The 13,459-nt window shown below is 45.6% G+C and overlaps 2 protein-coding genes across 2 annotated transcripts in view; one reads left to right on the plus strand and one right to left on the minus strand.

The window, feature by feature from the left end:
• Positions 1 to 9,874, minus strand: part of ENTPD1 (ectonucleoside triphosphate diphosphohydrolase 1) — a 161,251-nt gene extending 151,377 nt beyond the window's left edge. The window contains exon 1 of the mRNA XM_030202935.1: positions 9,455 to 9,874. Coding sequence (XP_030058795.1) covers positions 9,455 to 9,470 — 16 coding nt within the window. The 5' untranslated portion in view covers positions 9,471 to 9,874. The remainder of the gene's footprint in view (positions 1 to 9,454) is intronic.
• Positions 1 to 13,459, plus strand: part of ALDH18A1 (aldehyde dehydrogenase 18 family member A1) — a 948,333-nt gene that overhangs the window by 722,159 nt on the left and 212,715 nt on the right. The window lies entirely within an intron of this gene.

The following is a 13,459-nucleotide window of genomic DNA, read 5'->3' on the forward strand; positions in this document are numbered from 1 at the left end:
ATTATTAAATTGACTTAGGGAAAATCCACTGCTTATTTCTGGGATAAGCAGCATAAAATGTATTGAACTTTTTTGGGATCTTGCCAGGTATTTGTGACCTGGATTGGCCACTGTTGGAAACTTGATAGACCTTTGGTCTGTCCCAGTGTGGCAATACTCAGGGCCCATCTTAGGTAGGGGTGACAGGAGCTGTCGCACAGGGCCTCGCGCCTCCAGGGACCCCACAGCGCTTCCTGTTGCTCCATGCCATAGTGCCATTGATCCTCAGCTGCTTTCCTTCCAGCCGCCCTGCATTTAAAAAGTCACAGCAGCGGCTGCACCGGCAGCGAAAAAGCAGGCTTGCCTGTCCTTTAAGAGTTCCCCTTCTCTCTCAGCGTGCACTGATGCAATTTCCTGTTTCCGCGAAGGCGGCACAGTGCATGCTGAGAGAGAATGGGAAGGCTTAAAGGACAGGCGAACCTGCTTTTCTGTTGCCAGTGCAGCCGCTGCTGCGACTTTTTAAACGCAGGGCAGTTGGAAGGAAAGGCAGGCTGTGATAGAAAACTGAGGGCACAGGTGGGGCTGGGGCTGGGAACTGAAACTCAGGGGCTGAAAAGGGGGGTAAGTTGGGGGCTGGGGTGAGTCACTGGACATGGAGGGGAGAGCAGAGGAGAATTGATGGACATGGGATGGGATGGGAGGGCAGGGGAAACAGAGGAGAATCACAGGATGTGGATGAGGGGAGGACAGGGGGCAAAGGAGAATCGCTGGACATAGTGGGGAGGGCAGAGGAGAATTGCTGGACATGGATGGGGAGGGCAGGGGAGAGAGGAGAGTTGCTGGACATGGATGGATGGAGAGAAGGGCAGGAGAAATGCTGGACATGGATGGAGGTGAGGGAAGACAGGAAGGAGATGCACATGGATGAAGCAGAGGGGAGGGAGAAGAAATGCTGGACATGGATGAGAGGGGAGGAAAGGGGGCAAAGGAGAATCATTGGACATAGATGGGAGAGGAGGGGAGGGCAGAGGAGAATTGCTGGACATGGATGGGTGAGGAGGGCAGGGAAGAGAGGAGAGTTGTTATGGATGTATGAAGGGGAGGGCAGGAGAAATGCTGGACATAGATGAAGGTGAAGGAAGACAGGAAAGAGAAGCACATGGATGGAGGGGAGAGGAGAATTTCTGGACACGGATGGAGGAGAGGGGAGAGTTGAAATGCTGGATATGGATGGAGGGGTGGGAAGAGAGGACGTGAGATGAAGTGAGAACATGGATGGAGGAGAGAGAGGAGAAATGATGGACACAGATGGAGGAGAGGGAAGAGAGAGGAAGGAGATGCATACTGATGGAGATGAGGGAATGGGAAAAGAGGAGAAAAACTGCACATGGCTGGAGAAAATAGGCAAAAGCTGGATCCACTCTATACCTCCTCCAGTCAAGTCCACGGAGACCCAGCTTTTACCTATGGATGTAGGGCAAGAAATGAAGAAGAAAGGAGGAAAGTAAAGAAATAAATGGAAAGGAAGCCCTGGAAGTGGAGTTAAGAGAGCAGATAGAGAGAAGCAGAATCAGAGACCGGGACCAACATGATCAGAAAAACAAAGTCACAAGACAACAAAGGTAGAAAAAATCATTATATTTTCATTTTAGTGTTTGGAATATGTCCAATTTGAGAATTTACATCTGCTGTTTTATTTTGCAATGTATAGCAATGTTCTGTTTTCCTGGTATTGTGCTGCATGCGGAATCTGTATGCTAATTTGTTTGTGTCATTTTGGGTATACTGGAGCTGTAACAGCTTACAGAAATTATTTATAATGAAAAAAAAACAATTTATTTTTCTTCTCCTGTACTGGTGTAATGTTTCAACGATTACTGTTTATATGCGCCATGGCTGGTAAAAGGGTGTGGCTAACAGGCTTATTTTCGAAAGAGAAGGGTGCCCATCTTTCGACACAAATCGGGAGATGGGCATCCTTCTCCCAGGGTCGCCCAAATCGGCATAATTGAAAGCCGATTTTGGGCGTCCTCAACTGCTTTCCATTGTGGGGACGACCAAAGTTCACGGGGCCATGTCGGAAGTGTAGCAAAGGCGGGCCTGGGGCGTGCCTAACACATGGGCATCCTCGACCCATAATGGAAAAAAGAAGGGCGTCCCTGACAAGCACTTGGGCGACTTTTCTTGGTCCAATTTTTCTTACGACCACGCCTCAAAAAGGTGCCCGAACTGACCAGATGACCACCGGAGGGAACTGGGGATGACCTCCCCTTACTCCCCCAGTGGTCACCAACCCCCTCCCACCCTAAAAAAAAAACTTAAAATATTTTTTGTCAGCCTCAAATGTTATACCCAGCTCCATGACAGCAGTATGCCAGTTCCTGGAGCAGTTTTAGTGGGTACTGCAATGCACTTCAGGCAGGCGGACCCAGGCCCATCACCCCCTACCTGTTACACTTGTGGTGGTAAATATAAGCCCTTCAAAACCCACCAGAAACCCACTGTACCCACATGTTGGTGCCCCCCCCTTCTCACCTTAGGGCTATGGTAGTGGTGTATGTGTGTGGGGAGTGGGTTTCAGGGGGGGGGGGGTTGGGGGGCTCAGCACACAAGGTAAGGGAGAAATTTGTGAAGTCCACTGCAGTGCCCCCTAGGATGCCTGATTGGTGTCCTGGCATGTCAGGGGGACCAGTGCACTATGAATGCTGGCTCCTCCCACAACCAAATGACTTGGATTTGGTAGTTTCTGAGATGGGCGTCCTCGGTTTCCATTATTGCTGAAAATCAGGGACGACCGTCTCTAAGGTCAACCTAAATTTTGCGATTTGGGCGTCCCCGACTGTATTATTGAAATGAAAGATGGACGCCCATCTTGTTTCGATAATACGGGTTTTCCCGCCCCTTCGCCGGGACATTCTGTGAGGATGTCTTCAGGAAAACTTGGGCGCCCCTTTCGATTATGCCCCTCTAAATGTTCCAACATTGTCCAGTTCAGCACACTATTAACAGCCAAGTTCATACAAAGTTATGTGTTCAGTGGAAAATAAATCTGTTGGCTCAGGCTGCTTGCTATCTGAATATTCAATCACTGTTTCATTATTACTACCAAGTATTACATATTAAGGAAATTCGTTTTAATTCATTTATCTAGTCCTTACATGCACATGGTTTTGCTTTTTAAACCCAACGGTTTCCTAGTATAGCATTTTTCATGTTTGAATTAGTTTTTGTATACAAATTTTGCTTGATTTGTCTTTATTTGAAATAAAAGAAAATGTTTAAAACATATCTTGTCAACAAGGGGCGGGGCAGGATGGGGGCGGGACCCCAGCAAACTAGTCTGCACAGGGCCCCGCAATTGCTAAGATCGGCCCTGGCAATACTTATGTACTTATTCTACTTATGGGTTATAACACATATACTGAGATGAAAATAGTGTATCAGTAGCAACAATGAAAAAACTCCACCAAACAAATTTAAGTCGAAACATTTTTAAATTCAACTTCAAAATAAATATGTTAATAGTGTGCTCTTAAGCACTGAGATGGCATTGGCACAAACTAATATCACTATATCATATCTCCTCATATTGTAATCATTGCACAAGTCATTTTATAAAGTGTCAAAGTGTAAAAACATAATTATGAAAGAAAAGAAATCAAAAATCAAAAGTGGTCCTAGAAACAGTTTTAAAGTTAACCCTACTTATCTAAGAAATGGTATGGGTGCCAGCCGGATTCAGAATGGTGTATTAGGTGCTCCATTGGTTCAGCTTTGGTTAGCGTGCCACCATACCCTTCATGCTCTATGGGGGAACTTTTATTTTCCTGTGCGCTAAGCTCCCATTCTGTTTATCATGTTATTTGATTGTTCCAACGTGTGCATATTCAGGTATGTCATCTACTATAATAAAACTCACCTTCAACGTTCTGAGGACACTGGCGTCAGTGAAGCCAAGCCACTGACTTCAGTTCCTTCAGGTTCGAAGGTTTGTGGTGGTGAAGCCACCAGGCCCCGCCCTCGCGTCAAACGTCATGACATCAAGGGCGGAGCAAATGTTGAGGGTGAGTTTTATTACTGTACCTGTGCTCCGCCCTCGCGTCAAAATGCGATGACGTCGAGGGCGGCCCAGGAAAATCACCACCCACACAGAGCTACGACAACGCTAACAGCGGCGGCGCACAAACCAGCTACAACCGCGACGAGCCACGGGGCGGCCTAGGAAAATCGCCACTGTTCTCCGTAGGTGAGTCACCCCCCCCCCCCCTCAAAAAAAAGCTAGCGCCCATTTCATTGCTCTGAGAAACAGGCCATCTTTCCTAGTTTGTTTATAATTTGAATGCTCTAATGCGTGCCTATCAAACTGTTTCATTTGTATTGTGCTGACAGTGTATCGCATCGCATCTGTGTTATACGAATGTGCTCTCCATGCCACTTATTATGATGTATCATTTGTACTCTGCTGACCCCTTATTACATTTCTATTATATGATTGTTCTACTGTGTTATTTAAGGTGTATATTTCAGATACTATTTCATGTTACTCCCATTTCTAAGATTCAATTTGCCATCTCCAAGTTTACCTCATTGATTGTATTTGTGCTTATTTATTTATTTGGTTTGATCATTTGACTCTTGCTGTACTGTTTAATGAAAACTGTGTAAGTTTTATGTCAAGCTGTACCTGCTGTACACTGCCTTGGGTGAATCTCTTCATAAAGGCAGTTAATACATGGCAGCATGTGGATGTGTAGGTTTCCAAATTGCCATACATACATACATGTCTATGTGCCTGCACTTACACATCTTAGATTCTGGAATACTGACTTACATATGTCCATGCCGGCACATAGATGTCTAGGTAGCCATGTTTCCTCTGTTGATGTTATCCACATTTATCTTTGTAAAATGGATGTTCCTACCACACATAACCGGTGCGTACAAGTCCATTCCTGCAGTATTTTACAGCGGCTGATTCTGTTCTAAAACACTATCAGAACTATACATGTATCGGCCCAGACATTTCCATTCTAATTTCTTTTTTTTTTTTTTTTTACTTTATTTATTAATTTTAAAACAACATAGTATTTATGAAAACATACAGCAACATATAATATGGAATAGAATAAAATTAAAACAAAAAAAAAAGTCAGTGGGCTGATATGAGTAAAACAGAACAGTATATGCAACATACTTTAGAGAATTAATCCATTAATCCATTCTGATTTCTATGCTCTATCTAAAACGGGGCTTGTAACTTATACTGTTCTATAATTTACATGAGTAAATGTGAGTCCTGCCCATGCTCCACCCAGGCTTCACTTCTGTGAATGCTAGCTTGTCAAATACGCACTATGTAAGATATGCACATATTTACAAAATAGTGCTTAGGCAGACTTTTGGCATATAAGCAAATATGTGCACACATATGCACATATATTCTAGTATTCTAAATATTAATGCATAGAATTAGCAAGTAAATGTTAGCACCTCGGTGGGGGGAGACAATTTTATTTGGCCATGATCATGGAGTCACAGACACATAAAGAATGATAAGCATTGCTCTAATGTGTAATAAGGAACTATAAGAACATAGGAATTGCCATAATGCATCAGATCAAGGGCCCACGTAGCCCAGTATCTGTTTCCAGCAGAGGGCAGTCCAGGTCACAAGTGCCTGGCAGAATCCCAAAAAGTAGCAGATTCCTTGCTTCTTAACCTCAGGGATAAGCAGTGACTTTCCCCAGGTCCACTTTAATAACAGCAGCTTATGGACTTTTGCTCCAGGAGGCAGGGAGACTGACAAAAGAAATTGGCCAGCAACATAACTGAGATGAGATCTGGCAACATGATTGATTATTGCTGGGGAAAATGGCAATGGCAAATTCAAGGGCATGAAAATATTAAAACTTTTTTCAAATCCTCAATATTGGAAAAGGTGCCCATTAATAGAGAATCTAGCCAGCTAGAAAAAGGAAATGTACCGGGGGGGGGGGGGGGGGGGGGCAGGGGGCAATGTTGTTTAAGACTTTTCAAAGCCTTTACGTGTTAATATGCATGTTATTAATCATTTTAGAAAGGTAGATTTTCTCAGCTGTCCTAATCTCTTTCTTGCATTCTGACATCCGTGTTTTCAGCAGTGAACTGTTCAAGTGAAACATTTTCTGTGCCTGATAAAATTCTGCCCTTCAAACATTTGTACTTCTAAAACCTTAACACTACAACAAAGTCCATTATCTGGCTGTACAAGGTCCCATTTTTTGATAATTCTGGGAGCGTGCATCTGCTTTAAAGAAGCGATTTCACTCTCTGATATGGTTATTTGCCAATATATTTAGAAGGCATTTTTGAATGCCTTTATATAAACTACTTGCATGCAGAAGATTTTACTCATTGCCTAGAGATGTTGCGTGCAGTACAAAGATAAGTTCTTGTTTTGTTTCACTTCACTTTTTCAGTTTCAGAAAAATAATGTTCATTTCACTTGGAGCAAAAAAAAAAAAACAACAACCAACCTTTAAAAAATAAGATCTAAATCAAAAAAAGATTATTATAATGATTTATATTTCTGAGGAATTTTTTGAAGATTTCTTTGGAGAATATTTCTGAAAGCTTTTGTCAAAAGCTACTGTTTTTCAATTTTGAAAACATCAGTTTTTACTGAAGAGTTTTTGTTTGGGGGCGGTATAAACTTTTTATTTAATAAATACTACTGATACAGACATACAGTGCTGATTACTAGTATTGCAGAGTTTGAGAACTATAGAGTATGCTCAGAATGGGTTGCAGGTCTTGAAATAGCTGTAATTTCCATGCTTCAGGCTCTTTTTCTAGTGTAGTGCTATCACCTATCTCACATATCAATTATGATATTAGTTTCCTGATGCTGGCTAAAATTATTACAATCCCCAGATGCCCAAAAATCATAATTTAGACAAAAGAGGTATTGTTATTTCAGTTATATTGACAAGTTTGTTTTCCACTTTCAGCAGACCCTTTGGATAAATGAGCAAGTTTACCACATATGTATATAAGTACCTCCAGGGCCACCGAGAGACAAAGCCGGGAACGGGGCAGGGCTGCTGCTGCCGCCTCCTCCCTCACTCAGGACACAGCAGCTGCTGCTCCCCCACTCAGGACACAGTACAGCCACCGCCCTCCCCTCAAGGAGGTTCTCAATCTAACCTCCTTGGCCGCCCCTCGCTCGCTCATTCAGGCCACCACCATCCCCTGCCCCCTATCTTCTTGCATTAGTGCGTCTGCTGCTCCCTGGCCTTTAAGGGGGCTTGGCACTGGGGTCAGTCTCTCTCCTGCTCACCAGTACCCAGGTAAATTTGTTAAAATGACCATAGGAGCCACCTTTTTTAAATTATTGGGGGTGCTAACCCCAGTGGAGATAACCCCTCCCTGGACACATACAAGGAATTTATTCAATATTGGGGGTGCTCAAGCACCCACAGCAGCCACAGAGTCGGCTCCTATGAAAATGACCCCGGTACCGGGCTCCCCTTGGAGGCTGGGCCCAGGGAATTTGGTCCCCCCCTGCTCCCTTCTCAGCAGCCCCAAATTCCTCTGCAGCCACAGTAGATTTATAATGGTATCTATATGTGTGGTACAGCAGTTATACCAGCACTTCAGTTTTCTTATAACACCATCAGATCCACTTTGTGCTTAGGCCTCCCAACACCACAGAGTCTGCTTGGATAAAACTTATGCCAGTGGCTCAGACAGACCAGATATTGATTATAGGATACAATGAACAAGCAGACATTTCATGATCATATTAATAAAAGGCAAAAGCCTTTTGTAATCTGTGGAAGAATTATAGCATCTGAGAACATGTATGTATTTTAAGTACCTGAATGGACCTAAATGAAGAGAAATGGATACAATATTTAATTTTAAATACCTATTTGACATAATTTATAAAACTTAACTTCAATGAGTGCGGAGAGAATAAGAGATTATGATCTTATTGGGCAACTCTACATTGCCTTGCACTGCACATCAGATGTTAGGTAAAGTAGATCAATGAAGTTTAACATTATAGGGGGAAGTTGTCAATATGGGCTACCGTTAAGATGGGTTATTTTGTTGCTAACCCAGGTTATTAGTAACTAGGCCCCATTGCATAAAACAGGCCCTGTGGTAAAATGACAAGGGTTGTGATAAAATAACCCATTTTAATGGTAGCCCACGCTGATAATTTCCCCCCCTAGGTGTAGATACAAGGGTCACCTAACAAGCTGTGACACTGTTATTGGACTAACTTACTACATTTGTGACTAGCTTTAAAGCATTATTCTCCGTTCATCAGATCATTGGAGAAACAGGGCAAGGTAATTCTCAAAAGCCAGCAACAGATGCATTCTGTAAAGAAATGTCACATACATTTTATTTATTTATTGACCCTCATTTCTACAAATTCAAGTGGACTAACATAACATGGCAACACAATATACTGTAATGCTGAAGTCTAATTGATGTTTTTTTCTACATGCAATAGTTTTCCATCATTTAATAACAATATATGGCCTGCCGAATTTTTAAATTTTGAACAAAGAATTCCCCTGCACCTACTAAAAATTAGTTTCTTCCATAAAAGGCATCACAGTTATTCACATTAATACTTGTACAACTGTGTCTAAAAGGTCTAAGAATTAAGCTATGTCTTTACTAAAACGTTACAACTTAAGTTCATCCTCAAAAGCAAATTCGTCTCGAGGAATTCTGCAAAATTAACAGTCCCTTGGGCAGATTCTGTCAACGATACGAGACTTACAACACAACTTCCTCTTCTCTGAGGTTAGCAATCCGCATGTCCATCTTCCCGAATACCCTAAAAAGTCTGTATATTGCAAAAACGTGGAGAAAAGCACCTTTGAATACAGCAAGTGCCCTTGATCCGTGCCCTGCGGTTATGCAAACTTCTACGTGCAAGAAGCAGAATCCCCTGCCGTAGCGTTCACACAGCACAGGCAAAACTTTCCTGTGAGCCGGTCGGTACCCTACACGGCAACAACACACTGCAACAAGCCTCGTGCACACACCATGACCAACCCGTACATCTTCCTTCTCTCACCCCTGGGAAAAACACGTTCAGCCCACGCTCCTTCTCTCTCTACATGTCAGTATCTCAGGCTAACAAGCGGCTAAGGAGAAAAGAATGCCGAACGATGCCCTCTATCCTGGCCAAAATAAAATGTGGCACGGTAAAGGAATTACAGACAACATAGTTTGAGAAGGCAGACTACAAAAAAGTGCATCTGGTACACGATGCGGCTGCTTCTGAATTACTAAGAGCACACTTCAATCTTGAATGAAAATCCAAATGCCTAGAGATATTTCATGCATATGCATGAGTTTCGGAAATAGCTCGTGAGGCAGACGTCACAGCTGTCCACATTTCCCAAAAAAAGTTTCCCCTTTCTCTCAATTGATCTCGGAGCAGATGCCCCTTCGGGTCCCCTCTTACCCTTTGCTTCTTCCATCAGTCCCGCCGCGCGAGTTGCACTTCCCCCTGCTGCAGCCTCACTGACAGATGCACAACATGAAACTTGGCTATTTAACGGTCCATGTCTGTGGGAGGGGTTAGGCTGGGGCTGCCGCTGGGGGTTTTCTCTCTTCTTGGACTGAAAAGACCCTGTGGTGGGGCTGGAGGAGCCTGGAGAGGTCAGCTCCGATTTTCCTCCTCCACTGGTCAGGCGGCAGGGCCTGCAGCCCCGGGCCCCCAGCCGACGGAGTGCCGAGCCCGGGCTGCCTTGCTCTTTCGCTCGCTCGCCCTGCGCTGCAATGAACGGCGGCAGTCAGCAGCAGCGACGGCACAGGGAAAGATCTGCGGGCAGCATCCAAGCCAGACACTCATTATTCATCCTTTGAAGCAACCAGCCGCTCCGGCGAGAGTGTTGGGGAGAGACTGAGAGAAAAAAAAAAGGCTTCTTAAAGAAGCCACTCCTCCCCTCCGCGGCTGCCATTCAATGGCATCTGCCTGCCTGGTCGGTGTATGAAGCTTTTTCTTGGCTACCAAAGACAAGTAGAGGGCGAGCAGAAATGCTAGTCCAGAGCAAGGCGGATCAGGTGCTCTCAGTGCAGTCTCCCACTTCGTTCCACAGATCCTACCACCCCCCGCACCCCCCCACCCCACAGCTCCTATTAGCAGTTCTCCACACGACTGCAATGATATAACTCCCTCTATGTGCTGCTGGGGGGGGGGGACATGCCGTAGTTCCAGACCAATTAACTTTTCTTTACTTCGTTTCCTTATTATGTGCGATGTGAAAACTGTGTATTGTTTTCTTAAGGTCTTTCGGCGCCAAACAAATCGGCACCTACGAGGAAGGAAGGCAGGCAGTAAATTGACTGGGGGGGGGGGGGGGGGGAATGATTCTCCTCCTGCTGCTGCTTTTCCATAACCTTAATCTGCCCCCCCCCCCCACCTCCCTGGCGGGTGCAGGGTGTTCGCATTGAGCGGGGAGGAGGAGAGAACTGAGGAAGATAAGGAAAAAAGTTGCTGGCAATTTGATCCACCCTTTAGTGAAGAGAAAAGCTCTGAAGAAAGCGAGAGCAGCTTTTGTAAAATGAGTGCTGGGGGGAGGGGCTCACCTTCAAACCGTAGACAGTGCCTGTTTTCTAGCTTAAAAGAGATAAAGGTTTACAAAAATAATCAATAAAGATATACCTTTTTATTCTTTCCAAACCAACACAATGTTGCATTATGGAGAAAGGGTCCATAATGTTTAGTCTGCAAAATAACCTCCACAAAGTCAAACAAATTTTGGCGGGCGGGGAGGGATTCCTAGAAATCGTGTCAAGTTCAAATATGGGTCAGGTAAGTAAGGTCCACAAAATGCATATTGAAAGTAGGTGTTTCAGCTTCCGCATCACAGAAACACTAATGTACTTAAACATAGCAGTGAATTGTTACTTTCAAATTGCATCTCGCTCTCCTCCACTTTTTGTCACAGACAAACACAGGGCAACACACATACACACAGAAACTAGCACACAACAGAACACACATTCTTTCTCACCAACCAGCCCCACAGTAACCCCCTTCCCAGGCCATGCCTACTACCTTCCCCACCCCATTGCTGCCAAACTCCTATCCTTGCTGGACTGGATTTTATTCACATGTGTATGTATGTATGTATGCATGCATGTATTTATTTAATTTATGGCATTTTTATCCCACAGTATCCCAAGGAATCGAATTCAATGTAGCTTACATCAATTAATCAATATAGCTGTGGAAAAGAACAAAGTAGTAGCAGTGTAGTTAGTTAATTGTAAGTTGAATCAGCCACTATAACAAATTGAGGGGGTCTTTTACTAAAGCTGTGCTCTAGTTCTCCAAAGACAAGCAGGCTGATATTCTCACAAGTGGGTGACGCCACGTCGGCCCCGGAGGATTTTAAAGCAAAATCTCTTTACGGCGTTCCGACGCGCGAGCGATCGTACTGCGCATGTGCGCACACCTCTTCCCGCTCGCCGTGCGGACACGCCCCTCAGTTTTTCTTTTTCCGCGTCTGAGGAGACACGGAGTTCGTTAGGGCTTCGTGTTTTCTTCAGGTCTTCGGAGTTAAATCTCTTTTTTATTTTTTCATTTGTACTTTTCATGGCAGGCTCATTGTGGCTTATATATACAGGTATTTTTTGTACCTGAGGCAAGAAAAAATTTAAGTAATTGCCAGAGTCACAAGGGGCTGTGCCTGAACAAAGCATATAAGCTTCTCTTTTCTTTTTTCTTGAAAGTGCTGGCATATTGTTATCTGTGGGCTCTCTCTAGCCAGCAAACTAAACAAGCCCACATTTTTATGATCCATTTATTAAAACTTTACAAACGGCTCTCCAGAGCTGTGACAGCCTGCTCCAGCACACCACTGTCTTTAAGCCCCACAAGTGATAAAAGGTGTATGTCACAGGAAAAACCAGGAACCTAAGCAGGTGCATCCCTGGTCAGCCACTGAATGGGCAACCTGGTGACACAATATCAGTGGTGTAACCTTTGAAGTGAGTCTCCACCCGCCTCGGCGCCTCCTGCTCTGCAGGTCATTCGGGCGCATCGGAGGATGTGTCTTGGGCCGGATCATCTCCCTGTGAAGCGCAAGTAGTGTCTCAAAGAAACGAGACGTATTCTACTCTGCCAGGGATGCCCAAAGGAGATCATTCTGGAGTCCGACAGAGACCGATGCACGCTGGGTATAGTTATGCATCGAATAGGTCTCCACCTGCCTCGGCGCCTCCTGCTTGGCAGGTCATTCGGGCGCATCGGCGGATGTGTCTTGGGCCGGATCATCTCCCTGTGAAGCGCAAGTAGTGTCTCAAAGTAACGAGACGTATTCTACTCTGCCAGGGATGCCCAAAGGAGATGCCCAGAGCTTTGCTCCCTCGGTTATGGAGGTATCCGGGCTTCAGACATCAGTCGGTGCCGAGAGCGTTGCTCCCTCTGTTATGGAGGTATCCTGGCATTGGACGTCGATGCACCGGTACGTCGGTACCAGGTATCATCGGTACCATGGGTCCCGTCGGCACCGGGTATCATCGGTACCATGGGTGCCGTCGATGCCGAGTGTCATCGGTGCCATGGGTGCTGTCGGTACCGGGTATCATCGGTGCCATGAGTGCCGTCGGTACCGAGTATCATCGGTGCCATGGGTACTGTCGGTACCGAATATCATCGGTGCGTCGGTACCGAGGAGTATCGATACCAGGAACATTGGTACCATGGTCGGTGTCATGGGTCCCGTCGGTACCGGGTATCATCGGTACCATGGGTCCCGTCGGCACCGGGTATCATCGGTACCATGGGTGCCGTCGATGCCGAGTGTCATCGGTGCCATGGGTGCTGTCGGTACCGGGTATCATCGATGCCATGAGTGCCGTCGGTACCGAGTATCATCGGTGCCATGGGTACTGTCGGTACCGAATATCATCGGTGCGTCGGTACCGAGGAGTATCGATGCCAACTACATTGGTACCATGGTCGGTGTCATGGGTCCCGTCGGTACCGGGTATCATCGGTACCATGGGTCCCGTCGGCACTGGGTATCATCGGTACCATGGGTGCCGTTGATGCCGAGTGTCATCGGTGCCATGGGTGCTGTCGGTACCGGGAATCATGGGCACCATCGGCACCAGGTATCATGGGCACCATCGACTATCGGTACCAGGTATCATCGCCCATCGGTACCGAGTATCATGACTGCCATCGGTACCATACTATCAGGTATCGTCGGTACCGTGGATACATGGGTATCAGGTATCATGGATGCCGTTGGCACATGAGTACCATCGATACCAGATATCATGACCAGGTACCATCGGTGCCATTGGTACCAGGTGTCATGAGCACCGTCGGTGCCATGTGTACCATCGGTACCGTCGGTGCTGTTGGTGCCGGATATCAGGGGTACCATTGGTACCACATGTCATGGTTACCATCGGTACCAGGTATCATGCGTACCATCGGTACCGGATACCA

Source organism: Microcaecilia unicolor, chromosome 5, assembly GCF_901765095.1.
Source record: "Microcaecilia unicolor chromosome 5, aMicUni1.1, whole genome shotgun sequence".
Lineage (NCBI taxonomy): Eukaryota > Metazoa > Chordata > Amphibia > Gymnophiona > Siphonopidae > Microcaecilia > Microcaecilia unicolor.